Consider the following 25791-nt stretch of genomic DNA (forward strand, 5'->3'; position numbering starts at 1 on the left):
GTGTAGAATTGTGCTTTGAGGTACCTATCTGACAGCTCAGTCAGTGGGACCTGATCTTCATCCCTAACACCCCATAAAAATGCCGGGCATGGTGTCATGTGCTGCAGACAAGAGGGTCTCTGACAGGCAAACTAGTCCACGTGGTGAGCTCCAGACCTGTGAGAGAACCTGGCTCAAAACAACAACAAAACAACAACAGAAGCAAGTCAGAAAGTTCCTGAGGAACACTCAAGGTTGTTCTCTGTACATAGGTGCATCACACTGCCACACATACAAGTGCACATACATACACATATATGCACACACAAAGCATCTATCTGCCTCTTCATTTTCATGCTTGGGGGGCGGCTGGTACTTCACTGCGTGTTGCTGGGGCTAGTCTTATTTCTCGAGCTCTGGACATAGCATAGGCCCCCAGTGTGAGCTATACACAGACCTCAGAGAATGGAAGCAACTGGGGTTGTAAAAGCTCCAAGCTGTCTTGGTCCCTGAGCTCTGCTTTCTTTTACTGACTATGTTTGGGTGCATGGCGCTCACGGTGACCCGATGCATGACTTGAACCTCTACCTGCATTGTGGCAGCTTCCCAGTGGTCTGTCCAAATCCTCTTTTGAGGCACAGGCACAAATCCAGGGTCACTTTGGATGTGTTCAGTAGCTACCCTGACCTGACTGAGGTAACTGAAGTGTCTCTTTATCTCACTCTGGACGCCCCTAGTGATGGTTTGGCCAGAGTCTCCCAACTCTTTGTAGCAATTCCTTAATTCCTTGCCTAACTGCTTTTTGTTTTGTGAGACAGGGTTTCTCAGTGTAGCCCTGGCTGTCCTGGAACTCTCTCTGTGGACCAGGTTGGCCTTGAACTCAGAGATCCACCTGCCTCTGCCTCCCAAGTGCTGGGAATAAAGGTGTGTGCCACAAACACCCAGCAACACCCTTGTTTTCTATGCCCTGCATGGTTGTGTTGTCCTCTCAGGAAGTCTTCATGACCCTAGTTGAAGCCTCACTACCTCTAAAAGACCCACCATGGTCTCAGGCTCCTCCTTAAGTAAACTGAGGCCTCCCTTGTTAGAGTTTCAAGCTGCCTGTCCAGCGTGCTGTCACTGTGATCTATGTTGTTTTGTTTATTTGGGGCAAGGCCTTGATGTATAACTCTGGCTGGCCTTGAACTCACTGTGTAGTTGAGGCTGGCCTTGAACTCCTGATCCTCCTTCCTCCACTTCCCTTCAGGGTCTCACTGTGTAGCCCAAGCTAGTGTTGACTCGAGATCTTCCTGCCTCAGTCTCCTAAGTGCTAGAATTCAAAGTGTGTGCCCCTATGCCCAGTTCCATTCATAAGAATAAAATACCATCTGGCTATTTGTATGTCTGCCTTCCGTGCCTCAGTGATGAACTCCCCGAGAGGTAGGTAGGACTCTGGGCACGACGACTAAATTCTCAACATCTACCACAGTGCTTGGGTACCTACCATGCATTCAGTATCTGGTGAATGAATGAATGACAGCTGGCCATTTGTGCCTCCTAGGTGCATTCATTCATTTCATGACTATGTACCTGTGATGGGCACTGTAGTAAATGTCCTCAAATGTCAAAATAAACCTATGTACCCGAGCTCTAAATTATGCATGCATAAATTATGCATGCGGTGCGTTAACAGGCACATAGAGCACAGCGAGCAGAGCTACAAATACCAGAGCTAGCAAACGCAGTAAAGTGTGTGCCAGATGTCCCTGAAATCTACAAAGACCCAAGAACCAAAAATGACAGTTAGCTCCAGAAGCCCAGTAAACCGGGGAGGAATGAAAAAGAAAACCCACTCCAGCAAAAAGAAGTAGTTCTGGGTTTGTTTGTTTCGTCCTAAGTGCAACTGGGGGGGGGGGGGGTAGGTAATGGGGGAGGGATAAGTGGTGTGGTGGGGAGGGAGGGACAGGGGTTTGGAGGGGAGAGGAGGAGGAAAGGATAGAGGTGAAGGGGCGGGTAAGGAGAGGTGGGTGGGTCTGCCTTCAGCTGAGTTGCCCAGAGACTGGCTCTTAGGAGCTGGTGGGAAAATGCATCTCCATTTGTGAGCCTGGGATTGCTTTTTCATTCCCCTGGAAATTGTTAATGGGGACTGTGTTATCGGCCCCCCTTAGTGCTCTGCCTGATAGAGAGACAGCAGGTTCACCAGAGCAATCCTGGAACCCTGATCACTGCCAATTAGGGTAGCATTGTCTGGCTGACATAATCAAGAGAGTATAAATATATTTACTGTGATTGGAATGGGGAAGGGAGAGCGCAGAAAGATTTGAGGCAGAAGCTGCCACCCCGGGCCTGGCCCCAGACAGGCTCAAGCCCAGTGTGTTGCCCTGTTGAGCAAAGGTGGATGCTGGCCTTCTGAGGTGGAGGCACAGGGAGAATTCAGGATGAATACATCCCTCCCCCCAAAAGGGAACTTTTTTCTTCTTGTTTCTTCTTCTTCTTTTTTTTTTCCTCCTTAAACCCGACCCTCCCCTCATGAAAGCTGAAAAGAGAAAGAAGTAGATGCCAAGTTGAGCACAATTTTCGCTCTGCCCTGCTGGCCGCCCGACTTGTTTAGCTCCTCTGCAGTTCAAAGCTCAGGTGGGGTAGCATGACCGCCACGCAGGAAGCCCCACCACCCCTCCCCTGTGTGGCCTTGGGCTACTGGCATTACTGAAGACTTCTACTGCTGTGGGGTTTCTGTGAGAAGGCCTCTGATGTGTCTCGGAGCTGAGGTTGAAAGACCCTGGTAAAAATAGTCCCCTGCAGTGATCTAGATTCAGGGGGGATTTCCAGAATTTAAATGGCTCATGAAAAGAGGCTCATTTCTGCCACATCTGACGGTGTCCCTGTCAGCCTGGAGAGTGGGTTCTGGATAGGCCACCACACACATTTCAGAGTGCAGGCTGTGTTTCTTCCCCTCACAACAAATGGCTGGGGTCAGATGCAAATGTCCCAGTTGTACTGTTGGGAAGGACATCGGGGACAGAAGCATGTCACTGCAGTGCAGCCGATCAAAGGCATGATATTTTTTTCCCTCACCCTTTGATTTCAGCTATTTTCTCTACCCTGGTCACATGTTCATTGTTCTTTCTCACCCTTTGATGGCTGACGTCTCTCTACAGTGGTACCACCCGAGTAAGGGGACCCCATGTTTCAGGCTTGTCACATTGGGCCTGGAGTCTGTCCTTATAACTGCAAACTGCTCTCAGGCTTGCCTTCCTGAATTTGTCAACTCTGTATGAGGACATCCGTGGGAAGGTGCAGGCCCACCAAATAAGTCATCCAGGTGGCAGAGGGCTCGCCCGTGTTGACGAAAACACCACAGCTTTCATCTGAGAGGAAACCAGATGGTTTGTTCTGGAGTCATTCTGAGTGACCATGGCCTGGGAACATAGACAGATTACCTCAAATCCCATGTTCCAATATGGAAGCAGTTTCATGAGGTCTTATAGTTTTACAGAACAAAGACAGTCATAAGTCAAGGCAGATTTAAAGGCCCAAGATGCTAATTGAGCTTTTGGGTCATCAGATGCTAGTGCTCTGCTAAGTTAATAGACTCTAAAACGGCTTTGATTTGTCTTGTTTTGTCTTATCTATTAATCACAAGATGTTACATGTGACACAGAGGTGGGCAAGAAATGGCTACTGTGGAGAGCTAGAAGCAGCCCAGGATAAAGTAATGAGCCTCTGACCTGCAACATGCCAACATCTCAACAGAACCGCAGTTCGAAGCAGTCTTCCAGTGCCTGCGGACATAGCTTCTTTCCAGTTCTCTCTGTAGCTGAACCCAAATAAATCTACTCAAATCATCCAGTGGTGGGAGTGGCACTCCTCACTACCTGCCCCAAAGTCGTGGGTTCTTGAATGAAAGACACACACACACACACACACACACACACACACACATACACACACTTATATTTTAATATACATTAAACAGCTCAAAAGCTGGGCTACTACCAGACCTCCTCGTGGCTAACACACTCCCCTCCGATATTCCTGAATTATTACTAAAACCTATATTCTATCTTGGCTGCCCTGGACCCAGACCTGTAGCACTCTCAGGCTGAGTCCCCAGTACCTACATGACAGCTATGTTCTCTGTCTGCCACACTTCAGGTGTCGCTTCTACTCCTTTCCTGGCATGGCCTCTATCTCACTTCCCGCTCCTCCCTCAATCCCTTGCCCAGGAATCCTAAAGTCCCGCCTCTGTCTCCCTGCCCAGCCATTGGCAACTTGATTTACAAATCAAAACCAACTGGGGGCGGGGCCGGCAGTGTTTTACATGCAGACACAGACAAGTGGATTCTTGTGCAATTTAAGGGGCCAATTTAACATAATACAAGCAGTGTTAGACCTAATTCACAACAGTCCTTGCTCAGACTTGGCATCCACAAAGCCCTGGGTTTGATCCCCAGCGCCACATAAGCCAAGCCAGGCACAGTGTTGCACATCTATAACCCTAGCACATGAGAAGTGGAGGCAGGAGGACCAGATGTTCAGAGCCATCCTCTGCTACCTATCAAGTCTGAGGCTACATAAGATACTGTTGCAAAACAAACAAACAAACAAACAATTAAGAAGCCTTGTTTAGGGGCTGGACAGATGACTAGGGAATACTTGCTATTCTTACCAGAGACCCGGGTTTCATTCCTGATACCCACATCATGCAGCTCACAACTGTCTGTAACTCCAGCTCTAGGGGATCCAACACCCTTTTTCTGGCTTCTGGGGCACCAGCACACATGCAGTGCACATACAGACAAGCAGGCACACACACATGTAAAAATATAAATAAAACCTTAAAACCCCATATTCAATCAGTCAATCAAGATCTTTACCAGCAGAGATGTCACTTAGAAGATTTACTGTGCCCAAAGACACCTCTCTGCCCATGTCCAGCTTCCTCCTTTGGCGGCTCAGAAATTTCCCAGGCTAACCCCTCCCTCCAAACCATCCAAAATAAATGTTCCCTTTACTTTTCAAATCTTTTTTTTTCTTTTTCTTCTTTTCAAATTTTAACAGGCAAAACACCTGGTTTGTTTCTTATTTTCTCTTTTCTACTGCTTGCCAGATATATTGGTTCTTAGGAACCAGAGCTCATTTGTCTCCAAGGGAGAAAGAAAGCCGTTCTATATTTACCCGTTAGCAAATTATCACTTAAAGCTGAAACACAAGGAACTCTCTCCCTCCACTGATGATGGGTTATTCGCCTTGGCTGAACCCTGGTAGATGAACAGCCACCATTACCAACAAGTCTATCTATGTCACTTTCTGTGTTGGTGAGTTTGTTTCCTAGAAGCAAGGAGACTTCTGGCTTCTAGGTACTGGCTCTGTCTGATTCTTTTGAGAAATGTGCCTGGCTGGAAATCAGTCTGATTCCATCCCTGGCACTTATGGAGGGTCTCCTATATTGTGTGTGTGTGGGGGGGGGGGGCTCTAATGTCCCTCTGAAATTTTCTCTACTTACAAGTTAGATGGAGTCACCAATAGGAACACTGGCTTCTTCCTAACCCATTGACTCTCTGCTGCGTAGACAATGACAGGAACTACCAATCACTAAAGTGGTGTCCTAATAGGAGCTTGGGTTTGAACTCAGCAGGGCCTGGGTTGGTAGGCGGTGTGGCTGGAAATACATGCCTTCTCTTTTCTGATCTTCACCTCCTAACCATGACACTGATGTGAACCAGAGAGCGACCCTGTGCACCTTTATCATCCTCCCTTGCAAGGAAAGAGCCAAGTGAAGAGAGAGGCACCTGGTCTGATCATAGAATATTGGTGCAGATTACATGTGATCTGAGGAAAGATTTTTGGCCTAAGGGTTTAGGGGACAGAAAACTTCCTGAATACACCAAACTCTTGAAAGCCTCGAACCTTGCAGCTTTTACCATTTTGGTTCTTTTGACTCATGACACCTCTGGCTGTCAAGGACTACATGAGCGAGGGGAGGCTCCTGGCTGATGAAGCAAGGTAGCTCCCTCCACTGTCTACACGACACAGAGTTTTCTAGTTTCTACTGCACAGTGAGTGGGAGATGTCACCATTGGAAGAAGCGGGATGGAAAAGGACAGGGTGTGTTCATTACATTGTTCCTTGTTTTGGGTTCCAGTTCCGAGAATGGAGCCCTTCATGGCTGTGTAAGCACAGTAGCAAAAATGCCCACACACAGTCAGGGTTCTAACAGCACTTGCCTGCTTTGGAATAGTCTCCAAAACCCCATCTCTATACAGTCTGTTGATGTTGAGAAATGCACCTACCCTTCATGGGAGTCTCACTTTTCAGATTCCTCTGGGATCACTTCTTGTCTGTGTTCCCTGTTTCAGGAAGTGCCAGGGGCATCAACTAAAATGTCCCCATGGTGGTGTTGCCATGTCATCCTGTCTAGCCACAGTGACTTGAATAGTTTCTCCATCTTTAGGCGCCCTTGCCTTCCAATCTCCGCATTGTCACCAGAGGCAAATGGGATCTCCATGTGTCTGCAGTACATTTTCCATGAAGCCCCAAAAGCGCTTGACAACTCAATGAGACGCTCTGTAACCTGCCTCCACTTCAGTCACTCAACCAACCTTCTGCCACTCCACAAGGACCACAATGAAAAGACTGGGTCCCCATCTCGCCTTTGCTCACGACAGTCTCTGTGTATATTCCACACTCACTGGGCTCTCCATTCTGCCTGCTCCCAGTTTGTAAGACTGGACTCAGTTGCCCCTTGGTTGGGGAAGCCTCTCCTTTGAACTCCTTGACACTTGCCATTTGGTTCCTTGACCAACATGACCCACATCTTTGGTTGACTGATCTATCCTTCTGACAAAGCTGTGAGCCCACACCCTGAACCCTTGGGCCAAAAATCTTTACTCAGACCAGATATAATCTGCACTCTAGTCCTTTCTTAGGCTCCATGCTCAAAAAAATTGCCTGGCAGGAAGTTTGGCTTGGGAGAGATTGTTGAATATGAATGCGTGAGGTGTTGAGATGGATTTCCCTTAGTGTTGGGGCTGTAGCCTAGTGGGTAGAGCATTGGCCTAGCGAACCAGAGAGACCCAGGGCTGTGATTCCTAGCACCACCTAAAGTATGGTGTGGAGGCACACAGGCCTGAAACCCCAGACACTCCAGAGTCAGATGTCCCTATATCTGTAGTGCTGATTCTCAGGAGGCAGTAGCAGTAGAGTAGCAAGTTCAAGGCCAGCCTGAGTGAGTTCTGGGTAGGCCAAGGTGATTGTGTGAGACTTCCCTAAAAACAAAACAAAACAAAACAAACAAAAAGAAAGAAAGGATTCTGAAAGGGTTCTGAGAAGTCAAGGAATTGAAAATAACCTGGAAAGAAAGGGTCACTTTCTGAAATGAAGGGAAAATCTAGGCGGGGGGCGGGGGTCAGTGATGGGAGATTTGGAACGAGGGAATATAAAGGAGAGAGAGAGAGAGAGAGAGAGAGAGAGAGAGAGAGAGAGAGAGAGAGAGAGAGAGAGAGAAAACAGATGCACATTTGGGACAGTTGGTGGTTTTATAACTTCCTTTAAGAAGGTTTCAGGAAGAAGTGGGGTTCTAGGAAGGCACAGATCACACATAGAAAGGATGAGGTGTCATCAGACATTCAGGGAGTGTTTGTCACCAGGACTACATACATGGGCGACACAGGCAAATGTCAACCTGGTGGCTACGTGATGGGATTACTAATGATTTCCTGGGGCTGGTGCCCAGGAATTCTGTGCAAATGCCAAAGAGGAAAGCATGTGACAAGTTACAGGTATGAGAAAGTGGGTAGTGATTCTGAAATAAGGATATGAAATGCCAGAATAATCACAAGGAAGCATCGGAATACCGAAGAGGGTCTGGAGCATCCCTGCTCTGCCTCACGATGGGTTGGAATCCCAACACATAAAACCTACCAATAACGGCTAAAGCTTGACTCGGACCCACAAGTATTAAAAGTAGCAAATCACCCATGGTGGAGATGTGACCACCTTCTGCTGCGGCTCATAGGGTGAATGAATGAGGATACAGACCTCTGCATCCAACCCTCCTCTCACACCTGGAGATTGGCTCAGTGTCAGCCCATGTGCCTGGCATGCACAAGGCCCTGATCTCTGTTCCAAGAAGGCAGAAAATTTTATAAGAATTCTACAGACTTCCTTTCTGCAGCTGCCTGGTCTGATTGCTAGCATTCGGCCCAGGCTTCAGGGGCGGATGTTGTATAAGGTGAGAAGAGCCTGGAAAAAAGGGGCTGAGAGAGAGGAGGAGCAAAGGGCCCCCCCCATGCTCAGCAGGACTCCCTGCTGCCACTTAAGAGATGACTGTGGAGTGGGTAAACATTCGCAACATGTGCATACTAACCACTTACTTATCTGAAATGGAAGTTTAATTGAACACTTTGTGTTTTACCTGGCAACCTGGCTGAAGAAGCTGCATTTCCACACTCTTACCTCATTAGCTGCTGAGAAAAATAAATATGTTAATGCGTTAAAGGTCCCAACACCCAATGCTCCTTGCTCTGTGCCAGTTACCTCGAGGAATGGTAAAGATAAACATTTCACTTCATCAAACCAAAACACTATGAAGATGGCATTATTAGTCCTGTCATTTTCTTTCCTATGTATGTATACATCTATCTATCTATCTATCTATCTATCTATCTATCTATCTATCTATCAATCATGTATATATGTGTGTGTGTATGTTTTTCGAGATGGGTTTCTCTTTGTAGTCTAGTTCTCAATATCCTGGAACTCTCTCTGTCACCTAGGCTAGCTTAAACTCACAGAGATCCTCCTGCCTCAGCCTCCCGAGTGCTGGGACTAAAGGCGTCTGCTTCTTTCCCATCCTTACACTGTAGCCCATTCTGGGTGGAACTCACGGCAATCCTACCAAGGATTCTCAAATGCTGGGTATGACAGATGTGAGCCACCATTCTGGCTTTATCCACATCTTTCAGACAAACTTCTAGGCTCCGTGGCACAAACTTGTAACCCACGTGTTGAGAAGCAAAGTCAGGAGGAGGACTGTGAATGTGAAGTCAGCTCGGGCTACACAGGACAGAAGGAGCCGAGGCTTAGTGTGCTTGGATAACTTTCTTAGGGTCACATTGCCCAGAGAGTTTGTGGAAGAGGCCAGGTTTATGCAGTCTCAGGCAAGGAATAGACACACCAAGTCTCAAAGAAGAATCAGAGAGAGTGAGGTTATTCAGCGTGACAGAGCAGGCCCCAGTAAGACAGTTGGGTTGATCTTAGACTAGGAATTTTTTTTTTTTTTTTTTTTTTTTTTTGGTTTTTCGATACAGGGTTTCTCTGTGTAGCCCTGGCTGTCCTGGAACTCACTCTGTAGACCAGGCTGGCCTCGAACTCAGAAATTCACCTGCCTCTGCCTTGAGTGCTGGGATTAAAGGCTTGTGCTACCACCACTTGAATAGAAAATTAACTCTTGCCAGGCATGGTGGCCCACGCCTTTAATCCCAGCACTCAAGGCAGAGGCAGGTGAATTTCTGAGTTCGAGGCCAGCCTGGTCTACAGAGTGAGTTCCAGGACAGCCAGGATTACACAGAGAAACCCTGTCTCGAAAAAACCAAAAAAGAAAGAAAGAAAGAAAGAAAGAAAGAAAGAAAGAAAGAAAGAAAGAAAGAAAGAAAGAGAGAAAGAAAGAAAGAGAGGAAAAGAAAAAAAGAAAAAGAAAAAAAGAAAATGAACTCTTAACTTTAGACAGACACATCCATGCCAGGATTTACAGCTTAATTAGAAGAGGAATGATTGGACTTTAGCTGACATAGTCTGAGGCTGGGACCCTTGTACAGTGAGCAACCTGCACATCTATACATTGTGGTATGAGCCAAACAGCAGAAGGGTGTTGACACAGAGGCTACTGGGTACCTGGGGTGTCTGGAGAACAAGAAGCCACTTTGCCAAGACATGTTTGCTTCAGGTAGTTGGAATTCTGAAGTCAATTTTGAGAAACAGGTTGAGGGCAGGGGCGGGGGAAAGCAGGAGACTGCTGAAGGCCTGACAAGATGATGAGAGAGGCTTGGGTGGCTAAGAGAAGTCATGTGATGATGTGACAGGGACTGATTCTGAATGGGAAAACAATCCTCAGAAAGCACGCATCAGAAAGTGTCAGCCCACAAAGGTCTCCGGTCCCTCTGGCCGGAAGTGTGAGATGTGGGAAGATGGAAGGCCACAGCAGCCCTCTCAGATACAAGAAAAGTAAACTGAGTGATTTGCAAAGGGGCACGAGGACAGGGAGACAAAGCAGGAGGAGAGAAAACAGACAAGAAAGCCCATGAGTACCGGCCACTCTCCCAAAGTGTGGCGTAAAAGAGCTGGCACTATGGACGTGAGTGCCAATGGCGTATACAGAAAGGGTCATAGGCATGGTCTGCTTGGACTTTGGTATTGGATTTTGTATTTGTTACAGATTCTAGAGGAAAAAAATAATAACAAGGTCGTAAATGCTTCATTTAGGAGGCAGTGAAGGACGAGGAGTTAGTTAGAGGGCTTATCTAGCATATCCCCTGGGGTTCAGCCTCAGCACCACATACAATTGGGTGTGGTCCACAAGAACACAGCCCACAGAATCATCTAAGCAGAGCTCATAGGGGCTCACAGAGACTGAAGCAACAACCACAGAGTCTGAGCTAGGTCTCCTGTATATATGCTGTGGTTGTGTAGTTTGGTGTTCCTGTGGGACTCCTAGCAATGGGAGTGGGGGTTAGCTCTGACTCTTTTGCCTGCTCCTGGGACTCTTTTTCTCACTGGGTTGCCTTGTCCAGCCTTAATTTGAGGGTTTGTGTGTAGTCTTATATAACATGTTATGCCGTGCTCTATTGATATTCCTGGGAGGCCTTCTCTTTTCTGAAGGGAAACAGGGAGAAGGGATCTGGAAGGAAGGGGAGGTTGGGGGACTGGGAGGGGTAGAGAGAAGGGATATTGCAGTCAGTAGGTTATTTAAAAAAATTAAACCAAGTGTGGTAGCATATGCCTCTAATGCTAACACTCAAGTGATAGAGACAGAAGGGTCAGAAGTTCAAGGTTTTCCTTGGCTACTCATGAGTTTGAGGCCATCCTGGGCTACCTGAGATCCTGTTAAAAAGAGAAGAAAGAGAGGGAGAGAGGAAAAGAGAGAAAGCTTATTCTATTGTGTTTATACTTGATAGTGAAATAATCTTGACTAATGGATCAACAGTAGGAGGCTTTAGGTAAAGGGGTGGGGCTCATAGATAGCTAGTTGACTGAGGTCACACAACTGGTTAAGGAAAGAGCCAGGACATGAATCCCACTGTGGCCAGCTCCAAAGGCCATATCCATTCATTATAGATCATGTCTATTTATCATAGAATAAAGACTCAATGTCCCTTGGTTCACTTAAGAAGAAAGAGTCGGGCTTTGGAAGATGGCACAAGGACATGAGTTCAAGCCTCAGGACCTGCATTTAAAAGTCAAGTGTGGTTGTGTGTGCCTGTGATCACAATACAGAGGAATTAGAGATAGGCAGAACCTTGGGCTCGCTGATCATACAGCGTACCTAACAGGTGTGCTCTGGCCCAGGGAAAGGCTATCTCATAAAATGAGGTGTAAGGGAAGAAAAGGAAGAAGAGAAGGAAGAAAAATCAAAACGCCTGCAGGCCAACCAGACTGGCAGCTGGCCAAAGGAACAGAGGCAAACAGAATAAAATATTCAGGGCCACGTGAAGCCCTGTGCTGTGGTTCAGAACTCCCACATTAGAAGGGGCCTAGCGTCACCATCTTCCTGTCTAACACACCTGCACCCTTAGAGTATTTTAGCTCCTGAACAGCCAGCAGCAATGTATAACACAATTACCAAATGCGAGCAGCAGAGAAAGTAATTGGATCATCCTATTTCGCCCAACCCTGCTCAGGCCACATCCTGAATACTAAGCTCAAGTTCAGTGACATATTCTAGAGCTAGAGGAGGACTGAGGTGAGGCCTTTGGACCTTGACCAGGAGATCAAGGACAGGTGATGAAAGACTCTGGAACAGTCATATTTAGGAAAGAAAATCTGGGATTTATGGTGGTCTGGGTTGTTGTTGTTGTTGTTGTTGTTGTTGTTGTTGTTGTTGTTCTTCTTCTTCTTCTTCTTCTTCTTCTTCTTCCTTCTTCTTCTTCTTCTTCTTCTTCTTCTTCTTCCTTCTTCTTCTTCTTCTTCTTCTTCTTCTTCTTCTTCTTCTTCTTCTTCTTCTTCTCCTCCTCCTCCTCCTCCTCCTCCTCCTCCTCCTCCTCCTCCCCCCCTCCTCCTCCCCTTTTTCTTCTTTGAGCAATGTCTGGGATGAGGAGAGACATTTTTGTTCAATGTAACAGACATGCCAAGCAGTTTGCTTGCATTTTACAACCAAGCTGCTTCCCTTGCACCTACATGCCCGCTGAGGAGAAACCCAAATTGCTTTGTGAACTGCTGCCAACTTGGTGAGCCCAAAGTTGGGGGCCTTTCTTGATCAAAAGTGCCAAGACAAACGAAAGAGAGACCAGCTGGCTGTGGTGCTTACCTGTAATCGTGACACTGGGGAAATAAAGGCAGAAAATCGGGAGTTTGAGGCCAGCATTGACTTTGTATCCAGTATGAGACCCTGTATGGAGATAGATAGATAGATAGATAGATAGATAGATAGATAGATAGATAGATGGTAGATAGGTAGATAATAGATAGATAGATAGATGATAGATAGATAGATGATAGATAGATAGATAGATAGATAGATAGATAGATAGATAGATAGATGGATAGATAACCAAACTCATTCAAGGAAGGCCTACATTTTCCTAAAATGAGAAAATTCTAATTATTTACTTGACCAGCAAAATTCAAAATAATATCCCTTTAACTGGGTTTTTGCTTGTCTTGTTTTCTGATTTTTTTTTTGAGACAGAGACTCACTATGAATTCCAAGGCAATATCAAATTTGTGATTCTCCTGCCTCAGCCTCCAAAGTGTTGAGGATTATAAGCATGTACCACCACCAAGCCCAGTTAATACCATCCCTTTGATTGGCAACTTTTAGTGCTTTTACGGGGTGACTTGCTCTATGAAGCTGTCAGCACCTCTAGGGTTTCAGGAATAGACTTATGGACTGAAGGCAGGTAAGTGACTGTCTGAGTTAATGTTCGCTTCTGCAGGCTTGGAAACCAGTGAGCTGAAAAATGGCCAGCGTTCCAATGATAAACGGGGATTTGATGACACAAGGAAAAATGACAAAAAGATTAAGGTGGCTGTGATCACAGAGTCTTCTGGGCTACACGTGTGTGTGTTGATCAAACAAGAGTGACGAGAACCTCAGGCACGGATAGGGAGGGGAAAAAGAGGAGACCGACAGGGAGTGTGTTATGGGTATGAGCAATGTTACAGCCCCAGTGACCACAGAGCAAAAGATGGAGGGTTTTCAAACACATGATAAATACGACCAACTTTCAGAGCCCAGATCAATAAAAACAAATCTGAACTGGGCCGAAGGGAAGAGGAGGAGGAGCATGAAGGTCCCATAACGTCCTAGTGATTTATTTGAAGGAGAACCGTGACGTGCCCTGAATAGGAAATGGGAAGGAGGAAAAAGACTGGCTTCTGTAGAAATCTGTCTGACTGTCCCTTTCTTGCCCTTTACTTTCATCTCCCTCAGCCGCTCCCCGCACCCTTCTGACGGGGTTCACAAAACGCTTGTGGAGTCAGGGAGGTATTTGTAATGCTTCATTTCCACTCGGACTTGCCCGCAGCACGGTGTGTCCGTAGACAATTGCTATGGCTCTAGGAAACCGGAAGGATAACGGGGCAATCAGCCAGAGATGCATCAGCCTTTCTCCCATCATTTCTGTTGTTGCCCTAAAGCACAGGATTGCTGGGTCAGAAGTCAGCTTGACAGCCCAGTGGGGCTGTCAGGGACCTCTCTCTAGTAGGGCCGGTGATATCTTGGCATTTTGATGCTGTTGTTTCGAGGTTTGCATGGTGTTGTTTTAATAAAACAACAGGAGAATTTTTAAAACATACATTCTAAATATAGCCATGGTAAGTGACTAGTGTTTAAAAGAGAGCGTGAACTTGAAAACCCTTGAATGTGTTGCAGGGGGTGGGCGGGAGAGAGGGGGAGGGGAGAAGGCGGAGGGAGGAGGAAGTGGGGGGGCTGCAGTTTGTGTGAAGTGACACACGGTTCCCATTTCTAAAATTGCCTTTGAGCCCACGATTGCCCACTCTGAGGTCAGCCAGTTTATTGCAGTCATTGCCTCTTTGACCAAGAAGTAATGGGCTTGAATTTCCATGGTATGTGGGAATTGCTGCTGTCAATTTCTTAGCTGACAGCCAGCCACCCAGGAAGGTTCAGTAGGCCTAAGCTAGTTAGCAATTATCCTGACCTGGTGGGAGGAAGGCCCATGATTTTGCTAGTACCAATGGAGGCCAAGAAACCAAGCAGAGCAAGCACATAGCCTTAGGAAACATCAGACACTCACTCTCATATCTTGCTTCTTTCTCCCATGTCCAGTCACCAATAACAGCAATAAATGCTGAGCTCTAGAGGTAGCCCAATGGTAGAGAGCTTGCCTAGCGTGCCTGTGAAGCAGTAGGTTCGATTCCCAGTTCTGCTCCACCCCCAAAATTACAATGAGTGCCCACTGGTAAAACCCTTGCCACATCCTAGATCACAAGCACGCAAGGGCCGCTTGGTCTTGGCGGGTTCTTGTCTCTAGGCGTTGGTGAAACTTGGGTGGTATGTTCCCTCCCCCAGCTGCCCCCCAGCTTCCTGTTCTAAGCCAGCCACACCATGATCTCGCCCTGGGTGTTTGGGCAGAGTGTAGAAGCCAAATCAGTTTCCTCCTTTCTCCTTGGCAAGTCAACCTTCTCCTCCTACCTAGTGAGTGGTCTCCATCCCACGCCACGGCTATATCTTTGGCTAACACCACAGCCAAGGCTCATGGCCAGGAGAAAGAAGTTAGCACCTGCCCAGGGGAAGTGAGGGGAGATGGAGGCTTCAAACGAGAAAAAAGGAGCATATGCTTGGTGGATTTACACTTTTAAAAGCAGTTTTGACATTTGTTTTTCTCTACAAGAAATGTTGGTAGAATACTCCGATGCCAAAACGCTTTGGGGAAAAGACACTATGAAGGCAAATGCCAGAGCTGAACGGGGCTTTCTGCACTCGCTTTCCCTGGGAGGTGGCAAGTGAGGACGTCATCTGAATTCTCAGAGGGGAAACTGAGGCATAGAGAACTAAGAGTCCTCAGCTGCCCAAGTAAGCAACAGGGGTTTAAAGGCAGGTTTGCCCCGCCCCTCCCCTCCCCGACCTCACCCCACCCCTCCTCTGTGAGCTTCCCTTCTTCTGAGGCAGCCTCGCCTGACAGTTTGACAGGTTAAAAAAAAAAAAAAGGGGGTGGGGTGGGGGTGGGAGTTGTCTGAGTTTAATAGAACATGTGTGTTAGGGTTAAGGGAAAAAAAAGCAAAAGGGTATTTTTCTTCGATAAAGTTTGGGGGTGAATGACACAATATGTTATAAGCACAAAAAAAAAAAATAGTTGATTATATAAGCCAGGCAGAGGGGATTACAGAGAGGGCGTGTGATGAGAGCTGGGGATGAAACTGAGGTATAGGCAGAGGGGAGGGGGCCTGCCTGAGGACAGCGTCCTCACACCTCTCTTCCTTTCCACTTCCTCTCTTCCCACTCCTTCCTACAAAACCAAAAAAAAAAAAAAAAAAAAAAAAAAATCTTGCGAAGGAAAAAGAGGGAATTAAAAGAAAGAGAGAAATAATGCAGGAGCCCTTAGAGGAATGCAGTCGCCATAATCACGGTGACAGGACCTGCTTAAGGGCTCCCCACCCCCACCCCCACTCCACCACGTGTACGTTTGTCTGTGTGTCTGAAAAACATCCTGCTTATATGCTTCCCACAACCTGAACACCAAGTGCCTTCCAACCCACAGAGAAGCTTCCCACTTGGAAATCAGGAAAGCAGAAGAGACAGATCCCGGGGTTGGCAGAAATCTCCAGGAGGGGCCTGGTAGGTAATAGGGCCTCGCGCAATGTAGTGGTAAAGCCTGGAATGACCTGCCCCACCCCCACCCACCCCGCAGGCACGTCACGGTGATGACGGACAGAGCCTCAGGCTTCTCCAGATGAGGAGGAGAAAGTATGATCCTCCCTGCCTGCCCGCTCAGCCACCTTGCTGCCAAACCAGCTGCCCCTTTGTCTCCTGTCATTAGAGACAGCTCTGTTGGTGGCTTCCCGCAGAAGAGAAGCAGCAAGAAGATGAACTGTTATTTGGGGAACACACCTGCGCACAGGACAGAAATGGATGGGAGTAGGGGGTGGGGCCCCGGAGGCTTCTAATCAAAAGCCACTTCCTCTGGGTCTCCAAGCCCAGTCCTGACGGGGGATTTGTGCTCCCCTGGGGCATAGGAGTGAGAAAATAAAGAGGGCAGGAGAAAAATAAGAAATGCCCTGTACGCCCATGGTCACTTTGGAGGGGATGGAGATCTCCGCGTCCTGGATAGAAGTGATTTGGGTGGGATGTGCTTCGCTAGTCTTGCTTTCTTCCGTGGCAGCGGAATCAGAGCTGTGCATCTATTTTCTGGAGGGAGATCACTTGTCTCCACTGAGAAGGCTGTTTATTCTCCTAAAAGATCCTAAACCAAAAAAGGAAGTGATGGAGTCTCTCATTTAAGTGGACCAATATCTAGAGGAATCCCTGGCTACAGATCAATGAAGAGAGTCCTGAGAGCCACCCCTGGATGCAGGGCCACCTGCAGCAGTGATCTGGGGCAAAAGCAGAATAGCAAGGGTCCATCCGTGCATGAACTGGTTAGAGCTGCCCGGTTCTACACTCTCTGGCCTTAGATTCAAATCTTTGAAGAAACAGAGGTGGATTCTTGCTAGGAAGGAATTCGCAGGTCACTGCTTTAAAGGCTCAGAGGATCCGTTAGCGACAATTCAGGACGACACAGTAAGGGGATGTGTCTGACTTCTTAGACATTTGGCAGGCAGGTTAACATTTCAGTTCTTCAAGAGCCCAACGTGTAGAGAAGCCAAGCCTCCTGCGTCCCACATAAATTGGTTTGCGCCTCTGGTAGAACATTTAAACAGAAGCTGACAGGGAGCTGAAGGGTCATTGTCCATCCAGTGATTACAGATTTTTCAGGCGCCATTTACCTATGCCTTTTTGTCCTCCCCTGCTAAGCTAAATGCCCACTAAGGCAGAATGATCCCAGCCATGGCTACAGCAGTCAGGGCAAGGAAATGCACACACTAGGAACTTGAGAGATGGCTTAGTGGAGAAGGTGCTTGCAGAGAGGACCAGAGTTTGAATCCCTGAACCCACTTAAAAGCCAGTCAGGCATCGTTGCTGCCTGTGTTCCTAGGAAGTAAGAGAGAGGTGCTCCACTGAGGCAGGCTTGTGGGCCCACAAGACCAAGACTGGCCAGAATTGCTAAGCTCTGGGTTCAGCAGGAGACTCTGCCTCAATCCCTAGAGAGTGACTGAGAAAGACACCCAAGTTTGCTTTTTAAACATCCACAGGCATGTACACAAATGTGCCTAAATATCTATGAATGCACACACATATATGAACCACACAGACATGGAAGAAAGAGAACAGAAAAGAAAGGAAGGAAGGAAATGACACAATACAGATTTTAATACAAGATCATTAATATATAGTCAGAAGCTCAACAAAAGTCAGGCACACTAGCCTGCACCAGGAATCCCAGCAGTCTGGAGGCTGCAGCAGGAGGATTTTGCAAATATGAAGCCAGCTAGGGCTACAAAGTAAGATGTTGTTTCTGAAGGGCAGGAGAAGAAGAGGGGGAAAAAAAAAGACAGAGCCCTGAAATGAAAGGAACTATCTTTCCATGGCATTCAGAAGGAATTTAAACCCAGAAATGTGTGGGAGAAGATGGTGTCTAATTCTCTTCCATCCAAGCAAGGCTGCATTTCATAGATGCTAGGCTCTGAGACAGTTTATAAGCCTCACAACTCACAAGGGACAATGGGGACAGTCACCAAACCTGCCTAGATAAAGATTATAAGGCCTCAGAGGGAAAGAAAGAAAAAAAAATTACAAAGTACAAGCTGCAGTTTAGGGTGCACCATTGCCCTCTGTTGGATTAAATAAGGCAGGCTCCTTCGAGCGGGTGTGTGCTTCAGTGTCTCCAGCTGAGTTTGCTGGTTAGTCCTGGCACCTTAGAGTAGGAAATTAACTGTTCCTTGTAAACTTAGATACCCAGGTCCCTTCCTCTGATGGACTCAAATGTAACTCTGGTGGTAGGTTATTAATTATGCTTTTATGAATGTAACAAACACTTATGAAATATTAACTAAGCATTGCCTGGGGATTATATAGACTCTAACACACATGCCTACTACATATATGTTGCTTAGGGTCTACACACGAAGGACCTGTGGTTGTTGCAGTTTGTGGATGAGACAACACAATACCCAGGAAGCAAGCAGCCTCTTGCAGATTCCAATTCATGTCTATGGATTCCTAATCCTCACTTCATTAGCTTATAGTCTCTCCCTTTAAGAAGTCTACTGCTAGCCAGGCAGTGGTGGCGCACGCCTTTAATCCCAGCACTTGGGAGGCAGAGGCAGGCGGGATTTCTGAGTTCGAGGCCAGTCTGGTCTACAGAGTGAGTTCCAGGACAGCCAGGGCTACACAGAAACCCTGTCTCATAAAAACAAACAAACAAACAGAAAATAATAAAAAAAAAGAATAAATTAAAGAAGTCTACTGCTAAGCCTATTGTGGTAGCACATGCCTAGAAGCTCAGCAGAGCAGGAGAAGCAGGAGTTTAAGCCATCCTTGTCTACCTAGCCAGCTTGAGACCAGCCTGGGATACGCAAGACCTTATCTCAAGCACAAGAAGAAATGAATGCCAGTGTTCATGAATAAACTTTGACTGGAACACAACGGTACCCATTCATCTGTCATCTGTGGCTGACCTAGAGGCTACAACATTACATAACAGAGACCATACCACTCAGAGCCAAAGGTATTTACTATAGGCCCTTTCCAGAAAAAGCCTCCTGACCCCTGGTCTACACGCCAAGGTAGAACCTTCTGTCTCTAACAGCAGTTTTGTAAAGCACTTTCAGAGCTGAGCAAGATGGCCAGGTAATGTTTACTTGGCCCCCAGGGTGGGGAAGCTAGAGGTGACACACAGGTGTGTTCTTTTTAAGATTGAATGCGTACAAGCTCCGACTTTAAAATGGATCAATTAAAAGATAGTTATTTGCATAACAAAGTTTCCTTTCCATTTCGAAAGGGTTTCACCCGCAGGGCTCCTTTGTAGAGAGAGTCTCTATAATACATGCTAATACGATTCCATTTACAAATACTCTATTCAGAACAACTTTCCAAGAACCTTCCTATTGTGTACAGTGGGGCCTAGCTGTAATCACCTCCCTCCTCCCCAGGCAGCACTAAGGTGTCCTACTTCTAAACAGTAATTGAGCTGGCTTTCCGCTGGCTCCAAGAGGGGCTTCACCTGCTTGCACGGAGTCTTTTTTGTGTAATCCCAGCCTTTAGAGTGCTGAGGCAGGAGCATTGCTTCAGTCTAGGTGTTCCTGGCCAGTCTGATCAACATAGCAATGCTTCAGGTGACTTTCTCTCTGCATAATAATGACAATAAGAGTATAAAGGCTGGAACCTCCAAGTGTCTGTATCAGGAAGCATTTGGGGTATAATAGGTGACAAGTACAGACTACTACAGAAAACAAATCGATAAAAACCAATCAATATTTACTGAATTGTTCTAGCTCTTCTTTGCACCCAAACCCCAAAGTTCAAAATTGGTAAGCTCTTAATATCCTACATAGATAAACTAATAAAAATTCCATTTGTGGTTAATGTTCTGATAAATATGTGGTCAGCAATATTCATAAAAGTCATCTCTGTCTCTTTCTGTCTCTGTCCCTTTCTCTTTCTCTTTGTCTCTTTCTCACTGCAAGACATTCTGCTGTCTAAATTACAACCCAAACTGGGGCACGCATTCAAATGAGCGCTATCCCCAGCAAAATAGGAAGTGGTCATGACTGATTCAATTTAGGACCCGGCTTCCTCTTTCACTGGGTCCTGAGCCTGAGTCTCACTTAGCTATGTGCCGTTATGCAATTGCTCCTTTTAAGAGAGACATAAAATGGAAGCCTTGGCTATTCATAGCCAACTTAGGAGGAGCTGAAATTGTTCAAGAAGTTTCTTGCCTGGTACCATTTTGATGAAAACTAGTTCTTCCAACAAATCTATTTAATGTGGCTTCTAAATGGAGTCATGTTAAGGAACTGCCCGGTGGCTTTCACATGCATCTTGTGCCGATGAGGTTTTAAATGTAGATAAACATCCCTTGTACATCACTTGAATATTTTTCAGGGTGATATTTTTTTTCCCTTAGTAAAAGCAGCTTACAAGGAAACTCAAGGGCAGAGATGATCAGCCCAGGCACTCCTGTGTGGTGTGTGTCACCCTGCCGGGAGGCTGATCTGCGTCTCAGGGCTGCTAATGGATGATGCGTGAGAGAGCCACGAAAGGCCAGCGGGAAGCAGGCTGGCATTAGAACCCCACAAATGGCATCATCTGTGGGGTACGGCTTGGGGAGGAGGGCAGGCCACTGGAGGCGGCTGGCTGTCCCTGGAGGCTGGAGCTTCTCATGCTGTGTGGCAGGTGGCATTTCAGCCATTTCTAAAGCCAGCCCCTGGCAGGGACCCTGCACTGAGTCCATCTGTGAGGATGGAGATCTCTGGAAAGGGGTCTCTTCATCTCTTCCAGAATTCAGGAGCACTGAAGTTACAGAGAACAGCATGAAGACACACGTTTGAATCCAGGCTATGCTCTCCCCACCTCCTTGCCTTCGTTCTTCCCTCATTCCTTTCACCACTACTACCCAACCCTGAAACCTAGCCGTCTCTATAGAAATATAGAAATTTGTTTCCCAGGTGTAAAATGTAGCAGTGACAGGTGCAGACTATTACAGAAAAATAAATAAATAAAAACCAATCAATATTTACTGAATAAACTATATTGATAGTTCAATTTCCCTCTTCCCTAGTGGTCCTTGTTAAACTTTTCCAAATCAACACTAATGAATATACAAGAATCAATATCTAAAGGTCCATGCCTTTCAACAGTCAAACTGAAGGTAACATACTACTACTACTGTTCTCTTCTTCACGAGGGAGTGCAGAGAATATTGCCCTCCCATAAAACAGCAGCCAAACAGATTTTATCTCACAAAGGGAAATGGGAGTGGATCTCAGGAAGAGAAGGCTTTTTTAACTGGGTTTTCGGAGTCAGGATTAATATTACAAGCTGGGGAGCTGTGTGATAGGTCCTGTACCTCTGGCTCTGCCACACTGCCAACCTTCCCTGGGGGGTGGGGGGAGACAGAAAAGTGACACTATGCAAGTAGCAATTCTACTTCTGTCCGGGCCTTCTCACCCAAGTGATTTACAGCTGTCGGGAGCCAGGCGCTCAGGTTTGACCTTCCCAAGCTCAAGGTCACACCCAGAACACGCTTCTCTCCTCTGCACTTCGTGTGACTTTTAAATACATTTAGCATTTGCCTCCCCTTGTTCTCACCTCGCTTATTAAGGTAAATTTGTGTGGAAATGGGATCACGGTTTTCAGGACCGTTCACCCGACACCTGATCTCTTGAGGTGACCAAGCGTCTACTGTGGATACCATGACGGTGACCCACAGAAGTCACGTCCCCCTGCAAACCAGAGGCAAGACTTTAATTTGGAGAAAGGTTCCAGAACGTTAACATAATGGGGTGACTCCACTCAGCAAAAGCATTTAGCCTTAAGGAAGAAGGACAGAGTTATTCCTGTCTGCTCAGTGGGTCGACCAACATGTTCACTTGCCTCAGACGGACAGATCTTGAAGAAAGTGTACAAAAAAGAATGTAGCTGACTAGGGGGAGAGGCGGAGAGTCAACAATGGCATTTTATTTGGCATTTTATGAGTGATGCTCGTCTGCCTCTAGAGATTGGTAATGGTCACCTCACAAATCACCTTCAGGAAACAAAGCAGATGCAGGAAGTCAGTTTCCTAAGCCCCTGGAGAGCATCCTGCTTTCTCCCCAGTCAGCCCAGCCCGCACTCATCCACCAAGAGCTCCCCGCTGCACCCTGCCACCTACTGCTACCTTCCTGGCAGTCCCCAGATCTCGCTGAGAGGGAGAGAAGCTCCTGAGGAAACTACTTGCCTCCCCAGTTTCCTGATCACTGAGAGCCCACTAGGTCTGAGGGTCAACTTATTAACTCAGCCAAAGGGTGAGAATTAGCGAAATTTTGTCAAACCTAAATGCCGAACCATAACTTTCCAGCCGCTGCCCTGACAGTTTTAGCCCTGACTGTTTTAGCAGAGGATCAGAGGATGTGACAGACCTGCTGATTAAGTGCCACAGTCAGGGAGAACAGTTTATAGGAGATGGGCAACATCGTCTTCTACTCCGCTTCAGGCTGCCTCAGCTGGGGAGGGATTTCTTCCGTAAAATTGGGACTGTCATTATTAGCCTGATACAGGATGCCATGTAGCACAGGCTAGCCTCCAACTCACTGCAGAGCTAAGGATGACCTTGAACTTCTCATCTCCTGGCCTCTCCCTCCTGAGTCTGGGATTGCAGGGATGGGCCGCCATGATGTGCCGCCATGCCGGCTTATGTGGTACTGGATAGTGAATCCCTCGTGCACACCAGATAAGCGCTCTATCAACAGAACTACCTCTTCAGCCCATACAATTATTTTAAAACGCAAATACTCTCCAGCTGTATTCTGTGCAGTATTTGCAACTATTATTTAACTCCATTTCACAACTTGATCCACTGAATGTTAAGATTCCCATTCTAAAGGTGAGGAAACTGAGATTCTCAAAGGTATCTGATATCATAAGCCATTTACATGCTCACAAGCACACATCTGTGTATACGCACATACATACACATGCACACACACATACATACACACACACCACTTCCACTCAGTTCTTTCCGTGGCATTCCCAACAGCTCCTTGAATTTGAACCTTGTTCGTATTTATTATAGTATACGGGCAGACACAGTGGTCAGTACATGGGGGTTTACTGTGAAACAGGCTAATTCAATTTAGAACTATGGAAATTGAAATTTCTGAGACGTACTTGGGCTACATCATGATGTTACAAGAAGTTGCTGGACCAACTATGTTTCCCAGATCAAAAACCAAAACGCTTCCTACTGTCAAACTGGGCAGAAGGATGCCGAGTTCCCCATTGGCCAATACTGTCTAATTCTCTTAAATGATTCAGATGTAAAAGGGAAAATGGCATCTGTCTAATTAACACTGCCTGGTTAAATATAGCTGCCGAGGGACAGCCCCAGGACAGTGTTTACTGAGCAGTCTTTTCTAGCCCCCTGGGCCTCAAGTTCCAGTTGATAGCAAGCCTTCTGTCCTTATCAGTGACAAACAGAGATGACCTCAGAAGCAGGGACAGGCCAGGGACTGGGGGGCGGGGGGGTAAGGGAGTTGGGGAGTGAGGGGCTGGGCTGTCACTGGCTGTATTTCCTACTTCTGGTATCTAGAGAATGATTTGGGGAAGCAGATCTGGAAGGCTGCAGCAGCTCTTGTTGCAAACATGAGCTCTGGCCTCGCACAGCCTTCTCCACCGCCTGAGCCTAGCTCTCCAGCCTGCAGACATCCACTGGGCCACCCTCCTGCCCACTGCTGAGCCTGCCAGGCAGTGCCATCTGCTCTGCAGCCTGTCCCTGGTGGAAAGGCAAAATGACCACATTGTTTCTCTTCCAGCTTCTCGTCAAGACATGGAAGCCACTGCCAAGTTTGATTTCATGGCCTCAGGTGAGGACGAACTGAGCTTTCGCACTGGAGACATTCTGAAGGTAGGTAATGTGGGCTCCCAGGGGAGTAGTGAGGGGCTGAGGTCCCCTGGGCCTGGCCACCAAGGCCACCTAACAACCTATGCCTCCGTTGCTAAAAAAGAGTGCAGACTTCATTTTTTTCTTTTTTCTTTCAAAACCAGATGTGGGCACATGCTCATAATCCTAGCACTCGAGAGGTAGAGGCAGGAGGATCAAGAGTTCCAAGGCCAGCCTTGGCTACATAATGAGTTTGAGGTCAGTCTGGGTTACATGAGACCCTGTCTCAAAACAAAACAAAACAAAACAAAACAAAACAGAGGAAAGAGAGAGAGAGAGAAAGAGAGAGAGAGAGAGAGGTGGGGAGAGGGAGAGGGAGAGGGAGAGGGAGAGGGAGAGGGAGAGGGAGAGAACGCCAAAGTTTATTTCTAGGGCAATCTACTGACCATCCATGTGTAGAGAACTTCTGTGACTTTTAGCCAATACCAAGCCTTTATCCCATTAGTACTACCTGGAAGACATGCAGAGGAACAGGCCTTTGCTAAAGGGTGGATACAAGTGTTCCATCCCTCATCCCTCATCATAATAGCTCCCTAGTTGGGCAAACAAGAGAGAGAGAGAGAGAGAGAGAGAGAGTGTGTGTGTGTGTGTATACATGCTCATGTGTTTGCAGATGTATATGCACATACATATGTGTACATGTGCACATGTGTATGCATGCCCATGTACGTGTATGCACATAAGGGTAGAGTCCAGAAGTTTATATCAGGCGTCTTCTGTTAGCTTACAGGCAATTCCACTAGGCTTCTCTCAGGGACCTAGCAACAGCTTATGTCACCTACTGTCATTACCTGCTGACTACCACCAGGTGTGCCAAGTGTGTGTCAATTATAAAAAGGACTGCCCACCACCCCAGCTCACTTTCTGTTCTTGGTATTGTCTCTCCCCAGTTCTCTCCCTCTCTGCCCTCCACTCCACTCAGCCCCCCACCCCTACCCCACCCCCCACCCTCATGGCTCCTTTGCTGCCTCTACTCCTTTCCTGAAGTCATCGCTACTCTCCCTTCCCCCAGCAAGCCCCCTTTATATCATATCTGTTGCATAGTGTAATTACTCAGGGGCATGTCTTGGCATGAGCCCACAATGGCGCCCCCTCACCACACTATATAACATTTTCCACCATAATTTTTTGAAGCACTATCTCCCACTGAACCTGGAGCTCACTAATTTGACTTAGGCAGGCTGACCAGTGAGCTCCAGTGACCAGCCTGTCTCTACCTCCCCTGTGCCTAGACTCATGCCTCCATAACCAGAGATCTGAATTCAAGACCTTGTGCTTGCATGGTGGGCTGTTTACTGCCTGAGCCCCCTCCCAGCCCCAGAGGATTCATCCTTAAAGGAGCCTGGCTCTGAGCACAGCCCAGTGTAGTTCCATAAAAAGAGAAGCCCACATCCCTCCAGATTGTTCCTTCTGAGCACCTATGTGCTGGACACCAGGTTGGGCAACAGAAATTCAGAGCTGCCATAAGTCACCCTCTTTCTCCAACCTGTGGCACGGAGTGAGCAGCACACGCCTCTGACGGGCTATCGTAGACACTCTCAGCTTGGTGCTCAGGAGCATGCATGGGGGAACATGGGATCCCACCCTGAAAGGTGGGCCAAGTGCAAGTGTGGCAGTGGGAACATCAGGAAACAGCAAAGTCAAAGAAATGCAAGGCCAGGCTTCAGATGGAAAAGGTGCAGGTGGAGGCCGCCAGGGAGAGGCAGCAGACCCAGGGTGGCTCGATGGAGCTCATGCATCCCCAGCCACTAAGGGGCTCCTTAAAACTTGTTTCCGGGCCCCACTTGGGTTGTAGTGGCCACTGGCGGAGCCGAAGTAGCCTTGGACTTCTCCCATATTCCAGGTATCCATCTACATACTCCAAAGTTAGCCCTTGTGATTTGCAAAGGATATAACAGCCCGTCCACAGGACATTCAG

At 47.2% G+C, this 25791-nt stretch overlaps 1 protein-coding gene across 2 annotated transcripts in view; it reads left to right on the forward strand.

Annotated features, from left to right (window-relative positions):
- Positions 1-25791, forward strand: part of Grap2 (GRB2-related adaptor protein 2) — an 80258-nt gene that overhangs the window by 27381 nt on the left and 27086 nt on the right. The window contains exon 2 of one of the 2 annotated variants that reach the window (NM_001289442.1): positions 23746-23837. In NM_001289442.1, the coding sequence (NP_001276371.1) occupies positions 23760-23837 (78 nt within the window). In that variant the 5' untranslated portion in view covers positions 23746-23759. Of the gene's footprint in view, positions 1-23505; positions 23838-25791 lie in introns of those variants that run through there. The other variant, NM_010815.3, reaches the window with a different exon arrangement.

Source organism: Mus musculus, chromosome 15, assembly GCF_000001635.26.
Source record: "Mus musculus strain C57BL/6J chromosome 15, GRCm38.p6 C57BL/6J".
Lineage (NCBI taxonomy): Eukaryota > Metazoa > Chordata > Mammalia > Rodentia > Muridae > Mus > Mus musculus.